Consider the following 13,463-nt stretch of genomic DNA (forward strand, 5'->3'; position numbering starts at 1 on the left):
CCATGGCTCGGGATAGACTTCCATGGCTAGGGATAGACTTCCATAGCTAGGGATAGACTTCCATGGCTAGGGATAGACTTCCATGGCTAGGGATAGACTTCCATGGCTAGGGATAGACTTCCATGGCTAGGGATAGATTCCATGGCTAGGGATAGACTTCCATGGCTAGGGATAGACTTCCATGGCTAGGGATAGATTCCATGGCTAGGGATAGACTTCCATGGCTAGGGATAGATTCCATGGCTAGGGATAGACTTCCATGGCTAGGGATAGACTTCCATGGCTCGGGATAGACTTCCATGGCTCGGGATAGACTTCCATGGCTAGGGATAGACTTCCATGGCTCGGGATAGACTTCCATGGCTAGGGATAGACTTCCATGGCTCGGGATAGACTTCCATGGCTCGGGATAGACTTCCATGGCTCGGGATAGACTTCCATGGCTCGGGATAGACTTCCATGGCTCGGGATAGACTTCCATGGCTCGGGATAGACTTCCATGGCTCGGGATAGACTTCCATGGCTAGGGATAGACTTCCATGGCTAGGGATAGACTTCCATGGATAGGGATAGACTTCCATGGCTAGGGATAGACTTCCATGGCTAGGGATAGATTTCCATGGCTAGGGATAGACTTCCATGGCTAGGGATAGACTTCCATGGCTAGGGATAGACTTCCATGGCTAGGGATAGACTTCCATGGCTAGGGATAGACTTCCATGGCTAGTAGACTTCCATGGCTAGGGATAGACTTCCATGGCTAGGGATAGATTTCCATGGCTAGGGATAGACTTCCATGGCTAGGGATAGACTTCCATGGCTAGGGATAGACTTCCATGGCTAGGGATAGACTTCCATGGCTAGGGATAGATTTCCATGGCTAGGGATAGACTTCCATGGCTAGGGATAGACTTCCATGGCTAGGGATAGATTTCCATGGCCAGGGATAGACTTCCATGGCTAGGGATAGACTTCCATGGCTAGGGATAGACTTCCATGGCTAGGGATAGACTTCCATGGCTAGGGATAGATTTCCATGGCTAGGGATAGACTTCCATGGATAGGGATAGACTTCCATGGCTCGGGATAGACTTCCATGGCTAGGGATAGATTTCCATGGCTAGGGATAGACTTCCATGGCTAGGGATAGACTTCCATGGCTAGGGATAGACTTCCATGGCTAGGGATAGACTTCCATGGCTAGGGATAGACTTCCATGGCTAGGGATAGACTTCCATGGCTAGGGATAGACTTCCATGGCTAGGGATAGACTTCCATGGCTAGGGATAGACTTCCATGGCTAGGGATAGACTTCCATGGCTAGGGATAGACTTCCATGGCTAGGGATGACAGTGAGGACTTGTGAAGAGCAGAATCAACAACCTCTGCATAAACAAAAAGAGTTGCTTTGTGAGGAGGTGATAACCGTTGAAGGTGTAAACCCGTGTTCACAGCTAGCCATTGTTATGTCATTTTAACCTGAATGCCCCAGCAGCCTTGACCCCAAGTCAGAGCAGGTCTACTGAGGCCGTGACCCAGTGAGTCCCAGGAGCCAGGCCACGGAGCTGGAAACACAAAAGTCTGAGGCTTTTTGGTAAAACACCGGGCTAAATCCTGGTTGGAAGTGCACCATGACATATCAGAGAGAGAGAGACAGACTCGTCATTCACTGACTGATGAGCAGAGAAAAGGTAGTCAGAGAGAGATTTTTTTTTTAAAGAAAAAAAAGAGAGTGAGGCTGATTATAGTAGTAGACAGTAGTAGAGAGAGAGAGAGAGAGAGAGAGAGCGGAAAGCTGAGAGATTTGAAGGGGATTTGAAGGGGAAAGAAAAGAACGAGGAAGAGAGAGGTGAGAATTTAATGGAATTTACTTTTGCCTCTGGGAGAGAGAAGTATCATCCTTGAGATTACATAAATATCATCAATCGCTTTTTATTTTCCCTTCCCTTTGACAGAAAGAGAGAGAGAGAGAGAAAACAAAAAGCATGTATAAAACCCCCATTAAGGGGATAACGAGATAGTGTGGCTAACAGATCTGGAAGTGTAGCAGTATCCTTGGTGAGTTAGTATGTAGACACTAGACAGAAACACACTAAGACTATCCAAAGGGAGGAGGGTGTAATATTCACTCTGTTTTCTATCTGAGAGACTGAGAGAAAACAAATCAAATCAAATTTTATTTGTCACATACACATTGTTAGCAGATGTTAATGTGAGTGTAGCGAAATGCTTGTGCTTCTAGTTCCGACAATGCAGTAATAACCAACAAGCACACTAACTAACAATTCCAAAACTACTGTCTTGTACACAGTGTAAGGGGATAAAGAATATGCACATAAGGATATATGAATGAGTGATGGTACAGAGCAGCATAGGCAAGATACAGTAGATGATATCGAGTACAGTATATACATATGAGATGAGTATGTAAACAAAGTGGCATAGTTAAAGTGGCTAGTGATTCATGTATTACATAAGGATACAGTCGATGGTATAGAGTACAGTATATACGTATGCATGTGAGATGAATAATGTAGGGTAAGTAACATTATATAAGGTAGCATTGTTTAAAGTGGCTAGTGATATATTGACATCATTTCCCATCAATTCCCATTATTAAAGTGGCTGGAGTTGAGTCAGTGTCAGTGTGTTGGCAGCAGCCACTCAATGTTAGTGGTGGCTGTTTAACAGTCTGATGGCCTTGAGATAGAAGCTGTTTTTCAGTCTCTCGGTCCCAGCTTTGATGCACCTGTACTGACCTCGCCTTCTGGATGATAGCGGGGTGAACAGGCAGTGGCTCGGGTGGTTGATGTACTTGATGATCTTTATGGCCTTCCTGTGACATCGGGTGGTGTAGGTGTCCTGGAGGGCAGGTAGTTTGCCCCCGGTGATGCGTTGTGCAGACCTCACTACCCTCTGGAGAGCCTTACGGTTGAGGGCGGAGCAGTTGCCGTACCAGGCGGTGATACAGCCCGCCAGGATGCTCTCGATTGTGCATCTGTAGAAGTTTGTGAGTGCTTTTGGTGACAAGCCAAATTTCTTCAGCCTCCTGAGGTTGAAGAGGCGCTGCTGCGCCTTCTTCACAATGCTGTCTGTGTGAGTGGACCAATTCAGTTTGTCTGTGATGTGTATGCCGAGGAACTTAAAACTTGCTACCCTCTCCACTACTGTTCCATCGATGTGGATAGGGGGGTGTTCCCTCTGCTGTTTCCTGAAGTCCACAATCATCTCCTTAGTTTTGTTGACGTTGAGTGTGAGGTTATTTTCCTGACACCACACTCCGAGGGCCCTCACCTCCTCCCTGTAGGCCGTCTCGTCGTTGTTGGTAATCAAGCCTACCACTGTTGTGTCGTCCGCAAACTTGATGATTGAGTTGGAGGCGTGCGTGGCCACGCAGTCGTGGGTGAACAGGGAGTACAGGAGAGGGCTCAGAACGCACCCTTGTGGGGCCCCAGTGTTGAGGATCAGCGGGGAGGAGATGTTGTTGCCTACCCTCACCACCTGGGGGCGGCCCGTCAGGAAGTCCAGTACCCAGTTGCACAGGGCGGGGTCGAGACCCAGGGTCTCGAGCTTGATGACAAGCTTGGAGGGTACTATGGTGTTGAATGCCGAGCTGTAGTCAATGAACAGCATTCTCACATAGGTATTCCTCTTGTCCAGATGGGTTAGGGCAGTGTGCAGTGTGGTTGAGATTGCATCGTCTGTGGACCTATTTGGGCGGTAAGCAAATTGGAGTGGGTCTAGGGTGTCAGGTAGGGTGGAGGTGATATGGTCCTTGACTAGTCTCTCAAAGCACTTCATGATGACGGAAGTGAGTGCTACGGGGCAGTAGTCGTTTAGCTCAGTTACCTTAGCTTTCTTGGGAACAGGAACAATGGTGGCCCTCTTGAAGCATGTGGGAACAGCAGACTGGTATAGGGATTGATTGAATATGTCGGTAAACACACCGGCCAGCTGGTCTGCGCATGCTCTGAGGGCGCGGCTGGGGATGCCGTCTGGGCCTGCAGCCTTGCGAGGGTTAACACGTTTAAATGTCTTACTCACCTCGGCTGCAGTGAAGGAGAGACCGCATGTTTTCATTGCAGGCCGTGTCAGTGGCACTGTATTGTCCTCAAAGCGGGCAAAAAAGTTATTTAGTCTGCCTGGGAGCAGGACATCCTGGTCCGTGACTGGGCTGGATTTCTTCCTGTAGTCCCGTGATTGACTGTAGACCCTGCCACATGCCTCTTGTGTCTGAGCCGTTGAATTGAGATTCTACTTTGTCTCTGTACTGACGCTTAGCTTGTTTGATAGCCTTGCGGAGGGAATAGCTGCACTGTTTGTATTCGGTCATGTTACCAGACACCTTGCCCTGATTAAAAGCAGTGGTTCGCGCTTTCAGTTTCACGCGAATGCTGCCATCAATCCACGGTTTCTGGTTAGGGAATGTTTTAATCGTTGCTATGGGAACGACATCTTCAACGCACGTTCTAATGAACTCGCACACCGAATCAGCGTATTCGTCAATGTTGTTGTCTGACGCAATACGAAACATGTCCCAGTCCACGTGATGGAAGCAGTCTTGGAGTGTGGAGTCAGCTTGGTCGGACCAGCATTGGACAGACCTCAGCGTGGGAGCCTCTTGTTTTAGTTTCTGTCTGTAGGCAGGGATCAACAAAATGGAGTCGTGGTCAGCTTTTCCGAAAGGGGGGCGGGGCAGGGCCTTATATGCGTCGCGGAAGTTAGAGTAACAATGATCCAAGGTCTTTCCACCCCTGGTTGCGCAATCGATATGCTGATAAAATTTAGGGAGTCTTGTTTTCAGATTAGCCTTGTTAAAATCCCCAGCTACAATGAATGCAGCCTCCGGATAAATGGTTTCCAGTTTGCAAAGAGTCAAATAAAGTTCATTCAGAGCCATCGATGTGTCTGCTTGGGGGGGGATATATACGGCTGTGATTATAATCGAAGAGAATTCTCTTGGTAGATAATGCGGTCTACATTTGATTGTGAGGAATTCTAAATCAGGTGAACAGAAGGATTTGAGTTCCTGTATGTTTCTTTCATCACACCATGTCACGTTAGCCATAAGGCATACGCCCCCGCCCCTCTTCTTACCAGAAAGATGTTTGTTTCTGTCTGCGCGATGCGTGGAGAAACCCGTTGGCTGCACCGCCTCGGATAGCGTCTCTCCAGTGAGCCACGTTTCCGTGAAGCAAAGAACGTTGCAGTCTCTGATGTCCCTCTGGAATGCTACCCTCGGATTTCATCAACCTTGTTGTCAAGAGACTGGACATTGGCAAGAAGAATGCTAGGGAGTGGTGCACGGTGTGCCCATCTCCGGAGTCTGACCAGAAGACCGCCTCGTTTCCCTCTTTTTCGGAGTCGTTTTTTTGGGTCGCTGCATGGGATCCGCTCTGTTGTCCTGTTTGTAAGGCAGAACACAGGATCCGCGTCGCGAAAATCATATTCTTGGTCGTACTGATGGTGAGTTGACGCTGATCTTATATTCAGTAGTTCTTCTCGACTGTATGTAATGAAACCTAAGATGACCTGGGGTACTAATGTAAGAAATAACACGTAAAAAAACAAAAAACTGCATAGTTTCCTAGGAACGCGAAGCGAGGCGGCCATCTCTGTCGGCGCCGGACAGAGATCAACAAGCGTCCTCTTGTCCAGCCTTTCTCAAACCCAGGCCCGTGGGACCGCCACCAGTCCACAGAGGGAAGGCCTGAAAAAGCCTGACTCATTGCACTGGATTCGCCTCGATCTACTAAATGTCGCGCTTGGTTCATAGAAACCACGGTTACGCGAGTAACCTCCGATCGCCGATAAATGAGGTTTGTGACAAAACAGAGCACTTTCTTTTTTTCTTCCAACAAGTTTCGGCTCTAACTTTTGACCGGTCGGAGCTATTAGCTATTATGACCCCATCACGAAAGCCGTGACTCTCAGCAACGGGGGCGTACCTTCCGTTTCCCTCTACGGAGCTCACAAACTGCACAGGACACGTTGGAACGGACTGTGACAAAATCCCATTTGAAAGCAATGCAGATCTTCTTCCCAATACCTTTCTCAAGCATTTCAGTGACTACATACCATAAATACTTTAGATCGAAAGGTGGCCTCCCTGATTTGAGATTTGACATATCTTAGTGTGTTACTATGTTTATTGAGGTAATGGCAGTAAGGCCAAGTTCAACATGTTCACCAAATAATATATATATATTTTTGTTTTGTTGATGATATTACCAGGTGTCCTAAAATAGAGAATCAAATAGCGTGATGGACTATGTTATTACTGTCCTAAACAAATGATATGTGTTAGGCCCAGGAGGCTGGTGGCACCTTAATGGGGGAGGACGGATCATGGTGAAGGCTGGAACGGAATTAGTAGAAAGGTATCAAATACATCAAACGTGTTTGAAGCCATTCCATTCTCTCCGTTCCATCCATTATTATGAGCCGTCCTCCCCTCAGCAGCCTCCACTGGTGTTAGGGTAGTACACATAATAGAGAAAATGTATAGATTAATTGGTGTTCTGAATAAAAAAAGCGATTGTCAATATGTTTATACCCAAGCGGTCCCTAGAGGGGAAAAAAAAGGCCTTATCTTGCCGGTCACGGGCACAAAAAAGTTAGCTGCTCTAGTCAGCCCCCCCAACACCACCTCTGTTATTTTAGGAAGGAAATACTATTTTTTAGCAGCGAGGCTAAATCTCAAATAGCACCCAATTCCGCATAAGTAGTGCACTACACAGGGATAAGGGTGGGGATTGCATCCATTCTGTTAGAGTGTCTACAGATGAGCCCCCAGAGACGGAGGGATGGAATGAGGGATGGAACCAGGGACGGAGGTGGAGAAGGAGGAGAATGTAATCAGAATGGAGAGATGAAGTGAATGAAGTAACGAATGAACGATCAGTGTGAACAGATGGGGATGGGACCCTGTGAGACTCGGAGGAGACAGAATCTGGATGTGATGGGTTTCCATAGCAACCACTGTTTCCGCGGCGATCACTGTTGCTGACCCTGAGGCGATAAGGATTGTACTGTTTTTCTTGACCGTCTCAGTCCTTCGCCCATCCCCCATCACTCTCTCTATTCTTCTCACTCTTTCCCGTTCTTTCTTTCAAAGGCAGACACCACAGACCCAACAACACACGCACCTCTGTGTAGTTGCCTCGTTTGCTGTAGATGGCAGACAGTAGGCGGTAACACTCGATGCAGTTCCCCTGCTTCGATATGATGCCCAGAGTCATCTTCTCGGCCTCTTTAGAGCGGCCTGCCATGGCTAACACTTGTGCCTGTATAGGGAGAGGAGGAAGGGAGAGGGAGAGAGAGGGGGAGAGAGAGAGGAGGAAGGGAGAGGGAGAGGGAGAGAGAGAGGGCAATTCAGGGCCAGACATCTGTTTGTGCTGTCCTGGTATGACTGCAGCATGTGGCGCGTACATGCCTGCATGTGTGTGTGCCTGCGTCTGTGTGTGTGTGTGTGTGTGTGTGACTCACCAGAGCCAGCCAGATATCGGTGCTATCTGGCTGTAGTGTAGCCGCCTCGCGGTACACCTGCAGAGCCTCCTCATAGCGTCCTGTGTTGTAGTACAGCGCCCCTAGTGGCGTCAGGATGTCCACCTTCCTCGTCACCTGCAGGGCCCTGGGGTCAAAGATCAGGGAGAGGTCAATGGAAGGTCAACAAGAGCTCATACAAGGTCACACAGGACAGCGCCACCCATGACTCTCTTCTCTGGACAATGGGCACTTGGCTAGTGTTGCTCTCGTTTTGACTTGTGAATTTCTCCCATATTCCCAAATTGGTTGTCACCTCTTAACTCACTTTTTGTACCAAGACTCCGCCTCCTTGTTCTCACTTGAGGAGCGAAGGAGGCGGCCCAAGTTTACCATGGCGACGTAGTGCACCGGCTTGAGACGCACGGCATGCTGGTAGTGGGCTGCCGCCAGATCGCCTTCTCCTAATGAGAGAAGAGTGAGAGAGAGAGTGAGAGTGAGAGAAGTGTGTGAGAGAGAGAGACATGTCCTCTACTGTATACTTATAGTTATTGTTGAATGTATGGTTATTTTGACACTAGGTTATTGTTGTTACTGTTGTCCCGTTGACAATTTGATTCCCATTTTTTTTTTTATGTATTGTAAAGATCCAAAATAAGCTTTGGCAATATGTACATTATTACGTCATGCCAATAAAGCAAATTGAATTAAATTGAATTGAGAGAGAGAGATACAGAGAGGTGTAAGAGAGAGAGAGAGAGGTGTGTGTGAGAGCGAGAGAGAGAGGTGTGTGAGAGAGAGAGCGAGAGAGAGAGAGGTGTGTGAGAGAGAGAGAGGTGTGTGAGAGCGAGAGAGAGAGGTGTGTAAGAGCGAGAGAGAGAGAGAGAGAGGTGTGTGAGAGCGAGAGAGAGTGGTGTGTGAAAGCGAGAGAGAGAAGTGTGTGAGAGCGAGAGAGAGGTGTGTGAGAGAGAGAGGTGTGAGAGAGAGAGAGAGGTGTGAGAGAGAGAGGTGTGAGAGAGAGAGAGAAGTGTGTGTGAGAGAGAGAGAGAGAGAGGTGTGAGAGGGCGAGAGAGGTGTGAGAGGGTGAGAGGTGTGAGAGAGCGAGAGAGGTGTGTGAGAGCGAGAGAGAGAGGTGTGTGAGAGAGAGAGAGGTGTGAGAGAGAGAGAGGTGTGAGAGAGAGAGAGAGGTGTGAGAGAGAGAGAGGTGCGAGAGAGAGAGGTGCGAGAGAGAGAGAGGTGTGAGAGAGAGAGAGAAGTGTGTGAGAGAGAGAGGTGTAAGAGAGAGAGAGAGAGGTGTGAGAGAGCGAGAGAGGTGTGAGAGAGCGAGAGAGGTGTGAGAGAGCGAGAGGTGTGAGAGAGCGAGAGGTGTGAGAGAGAGAGAGGTGTGAGAGAGAGAGGTGTGTGAGAGCGAGAGAGAGAGAGAGGTGTGTGAGAGCGAGAGAGAGAGAGGTGTGTGAGAGCGAGAGAGAGAGATGTGTGAGAGAGAGAGAGGTGTGTGAGAAAGAGAGGTGTGAGAGAGAGAGAGAAGTGTGTGAGAGAGAGAGAGAGGTGTGAGAGAGAGAGAGGTGTGAGAGAGAGAGAGAGAGAGAGAGAGGAAGAGAGAGAGAGGAAGAGAGAGAGAGGTGTGAGAGAGAGAGAGAGGTGTGAGAGAGAGAGGTGTGAGAGAGCGAGAGGTGTGAGAGAGCGAGAGGTGTGTGAGAGAGCGAGAGGTGTGTGAGAGAGCGAGAGGTGTGTGAGAGAGAGAGAGGTGTGTGAGAGAGCGAGAGGTGTGTGAGAGAGCGAGAGGTGTGTGAGAGAGAGAGAGGTGTGTGAGAGAGAGAGAGGTGTATGAGAGAGAGGTGTGTGAGAGAGAGGAGAGAGAGAGAGGTGTGAGAGAGGCGTGAGAGAGGGAGAGAGAGAGAGAGAGAGAGAGAGAGAGAGAGAGAGAGAGAGAGAGAGAGAGAGAGAGAGAGAGAGAGAGACAGACAGACAGACAGACAGAGAGACAGAGAGTTGTGAGTAGTAAGCTAAAACTTTATTTGCAGACAGATCAACATTCTCCTCTCCTACCAACCCAACGGAACTCACCGGTATCAACCAGAAACACTCCGTAGTTATTATGCAGGTCCGAGCTGTCCGGGCAGCTCTCTATGCCTTGAAGATAAACGTCATTGGCCTCCGCAAACCGCTTCTATAATAAAAAGAATACAAGATCAATAAAATAGTTATATTGAATTATTGAGTGTGAGCTGATGTCATGTGTGAAATTGTGGCTACGCTGAGATAAGGTTAGAAAGAGCCTGTGGTAATAGAAGGTTAGGGAGTCAGTGAGCGTGTTTAATTGAACAAGCCAAAGTAATGGCACAGTGACTGGAGTTCCCGGCAGCAAGATTAATGATCTACAGCGAATTTTAATTGAATTCTGAATCCATGGAAAGGGGGGAAGGGGGGCTATAGCAGAACTCACATTGCCTAACATGCTCTTACAAAAGTGTGTGTGTGAGTGCATGCTAAGTATGTGTGTGAGAGAATGTGTGTATTTTTGTGTGTGTATGCAACCAGTGCATAGATTGAGACATCACTGGAATGGCTTGTGTATTACCTGCAAAGCGTGTGTGTGTGTGTGTGTGTGTGTGTGTGAGTGCGCGTGCATATACGTGTGTGTTACCTGCTCTGCATAAAGTGATGCTAGACTGGAGTAGGCGTCAGCGAAGTGTGGGCCAAACCGAATGGAGTCTCTCAACAGAGCCTCCGCCTCTTCCTTCTTCCCTTGGGACCTGAAATAACATCATCATCATCATCATCATCATCATCATATGGCTATGTTGTGTCCGTTTTCTGCTGACACACAAACACACACACACCCGCTGTGTATCCATACAGTAGATGACCTGGAAACGGTGTCAGGCCCAGCAGGAGTAATGGGAATCCATGTTGGGTCTGTCTCTAGGCTCGAGGCTGTATGTTCACAGGCCGTAATTTAAAATATAGACCTGATGGATCTGTAGCGCAATGATGAAGTTCATTTGATTCAACATTAGAGATAGCCACGCTAGCAGGGAATGCTGCTGTGCGTGTGTGTGTGTGTGTGTGTGTGTGTGTGTGTGTACTACAAACACTTTACACTCCCATCAATGTTGATGTTGATGGATCTGTAGCGCAATAATGGAGTTAATTTGTATTGCCATTACTGCCATGTTTCTCCATTAGAGCCAGCCAGGCAAGCAGGAATGCTGCTGTGTGTGTACTACAAACACCTTACACGCCCATCAATGACAATAAAGTAGGTGGGGGCTATAATGCAGACAGTAAACAAACAGTAACAGAATACTCCCACTGTCCCGGCAAACGCCAAGTCTGCTGCGCTGGTGTCTGTGTCTGTGTGTGTGTGTGTGTATGAAAGTGTTTTGTTGTTCTAACAAGCCCCCACCTAAGCCCCTCCTCTTTGTGTCTACCCAGTGATTTCATGAGTGCTCTGTTTATCTCTGTGTTAAACTAAATGTTTTTCCAATCAGCCTCCTGCCAGAGTGACAGGGATGAGTAGAGCAGAGCAGTGTCGATGATGTGACACACACACACACACACACATACACACACACACACACACCCCTAATGAGCAACAAGCAGAACAGCTCGCCACCACGTGTCTAAACTATTTCCCTCAGCGCTATGACTGTGTGAGAAAGAACAGACACAGCATTCTGCTAATGTAAGCCATTTATCCTCAGGTAGGGCACTGTGTGTTCCTCGTTACGTGAGCTGCAGGGACAGGGTGTGTACGAATGAATGGGGTGCGAGCCTTGTGCTGAGACCTCTGAGTGCACGCACAATGTGTGTGTGTGTGTGCACGCATGCCGTGTGTGTGTGTACATCCTACTTGAGCAGGTTTCCCAGGTTGAACAGGGCTCTGTTGTGCTGGGGGTTGGTGTCCAGGGCGGTCCTGTAGTAGTGCTCGGCATCCTCTGGGTGGCGTGTCAGAGTACCCAGGTTGTTCATGGCACTGGCATGGCGAGGGCACAACCTGGAGAGGTTAGAGGAGGGGGAAGGGAGGCGGAAAGGAGAAGAGCAGGAAAGTAGTTCAGGGAGAGGAGGAGAAGAAAACAGACAGGTATCTTCAAGTTCCAATCTGGAAGAAAACATTCTTCCTTCATCACATTTTGTGATGACCGCTACTGGTTGAAAAGGTGCCTGATCGGTCTGGTCCTTGAAATCCATGCCGATGACAGGAAGCAATTTAGCACTTTGGGGACATGTGACCCTTCTCATGTATCCTTGCATGACCCCCAAAGCACTACAAGAAGACGACATGACCCCCATGATACCGTCATTAGGATGAGTGGTTGTTATCCTGATAATGGTTATCGTACACAAAATGGCTTCTGTAAATCAATCATTCTAGAGTGTCTGAAAAAGGCATGAAACGCCCTTAAAGAGCTTTGAGTGCTTTAAGAAAGGATCGGGTCAAAGGTGGCATGTAATTTGTAAATCCATTTGAATTATTAGTGCCATAACTGTGAGAGACACTCATCACAACGCCGGGGGGCGAGAGGTGAAACAACGCCACGACAACCGTGTCCATTTCCATGGCAACTCGGGCTCCGTTCCATTGGCTAACGAGTCACAGTTTACATCGCCTTTCAGTGTGACCCTGCCTGGAAAGGAAGCAGTGTGGACTTAGTGGCACGCACACTGCCCGTAAGCACACTATTGATCCCCACACACACACCATCACCCAATCTAATGTCTTAGCAGGGGACCAGAACACTAAACCTGAAAAACAAACTAATAAAACAACCTCGAAAGCATGCAATAAAACCAACAACTCCAGGGTAACAACATCGCCTCTCTCTCTTACCACGTTTTAGCCCAAATGAAAAACAAGAAAAATGAGCTACGAACCTCATTTGAAGTGGAGGTAAATTGCCTGAGGGTTAAACTTTGTTGTCTGAAAAAAAAAGGCACCCTATTCCAGAAATACTTAAAGAAATGAGGAGATGGTTATGTCATTGGCCAATGACTGTATAATGTAACATATAATGCCGACTGTAGACCAATCGCTTTCACGTTGTCATGCTGCGTCACGCGGTTGCTAAGTTAAGCGTCACGCAATCCCTTCTACCTACGCAATGTCCCGATTTCAAAGCTATACGGTATTAAAGAGAACAAGTTATTATCTCACGTCGTGGTAGCATTTTTCACGTTGTTTTTCTTCTTCACGTAATTCGTGCTAATATTGGGTTTTTGAGCTAGGGCCCAATTGACTCCCACTTGTCCAGAATGACCCAGAATGCACCGTGCAGCCCATTGATAACGTACAAGCAACGTACACAATAGCCGTTAAGAAACAAATGGAATTCACCACCTCTTCATTTCTTGAAGTTTTTCTGCCTTATTCCCTATACAGTACACTACCTTTGACAGAACATAGAGAAAAGGGTACCATTTCAGAGCAGCCTCTGTGTAGAGAGTCATGTGGTTTGGAGGGGGACAAAGGCAGCAAAGGGTTCTGGACAGGATTACAACAGCACACATGCAGGATCCTGTTGCTATACGTAGATACAGGCAGGAGAAGGCATTCGAGGGGAACAGGAAAAGAGAGAGAGAGAGAGGGAGAAAGAGAGGGAGGGGGGAGCAGACTTCTGCTCGTCTGTCTTTGACTTTGTGGAGGGATGAGACAGAGATGGGAAAAGGGGAAGGGGGAGGAAAGTGGATGAAATTATGGGGTATTCGGAGGATGGAGAGATGGACGGATAGGGGGATGAGGAACATAGAAACAGGGAAGGGAACTGATTGAGGTCTGAGATATGCATCCCTATGCACACACACACACACACACACACACACTCTAGCTAAGCCAGGGGGGATAGAAAGGTAAAAGAACAAACTGCAGGAAGAGAAAAGAATGATCCCACTGGACCTAAACCCTTCTGTCCAAATATGTCAAACTGGCTCTAGCTAGCGCCTGGCACACTGGAAGAGAGGAGAGGGGGAGGAGGGGA

The 13,463-nt window shown here is 48.0% G+C and overlaps 1 protein-coding gene across 1 annotated transcript in view; it reads right to left on the reverse strand.

Annotated features, from left to right (window-relative positions):
- The window catches only part of LOC110501043 (protein O-mannosyl-transferase TMTC1), a 100,251-nt gene that overhangs the window by 5,968 nt on the left and 80,820 nt on the right, over positions 1-13,463 (reverse strand). Inside the window, exons 11-16 of the mRNA XM_036957509.2 lie at positions 11,342-11,485; positions 10,133-10,241; positions 9,553-9,655; positions 7,814-7,949; positions 7,489-7,633; positions 7,149-7,286 (exon numbers count right to left, since the gene is read on the reverse strand). Coding sequence (XP_036813404.1) covers positions 7,149-7,286; positions 7,489-7,633; positions 7,814-7,949; positions 9,553-9,655; positions 10,133-10,241; positions 11,342-11,485 — 775 coding nt within the window. The remainder of the gene's footprint in view (positions 1-7,148; positions 7,287-7,488; positions 7,634-7,813; positions 7,950-9,552; positions 9,656-10,132; positions 10,242-11,341; positions 11,486-13,463) is intronic.

Source organism: Oncorhynchus mykiss, chromosome 21, assembly GCF_057628025.1.
Source record: "Oncorhynchus mykiss isolate SJ-2025 chromosome 21, ASM5762802v1, whole genome shotgun sequence".
Lineage (NCBI taxonomy): Eukaryota > Metazoa > Chordata > Actinopteri > Salmoniformes > Salmonidae > Oncorhynchus > Oncorhynchus mykiss.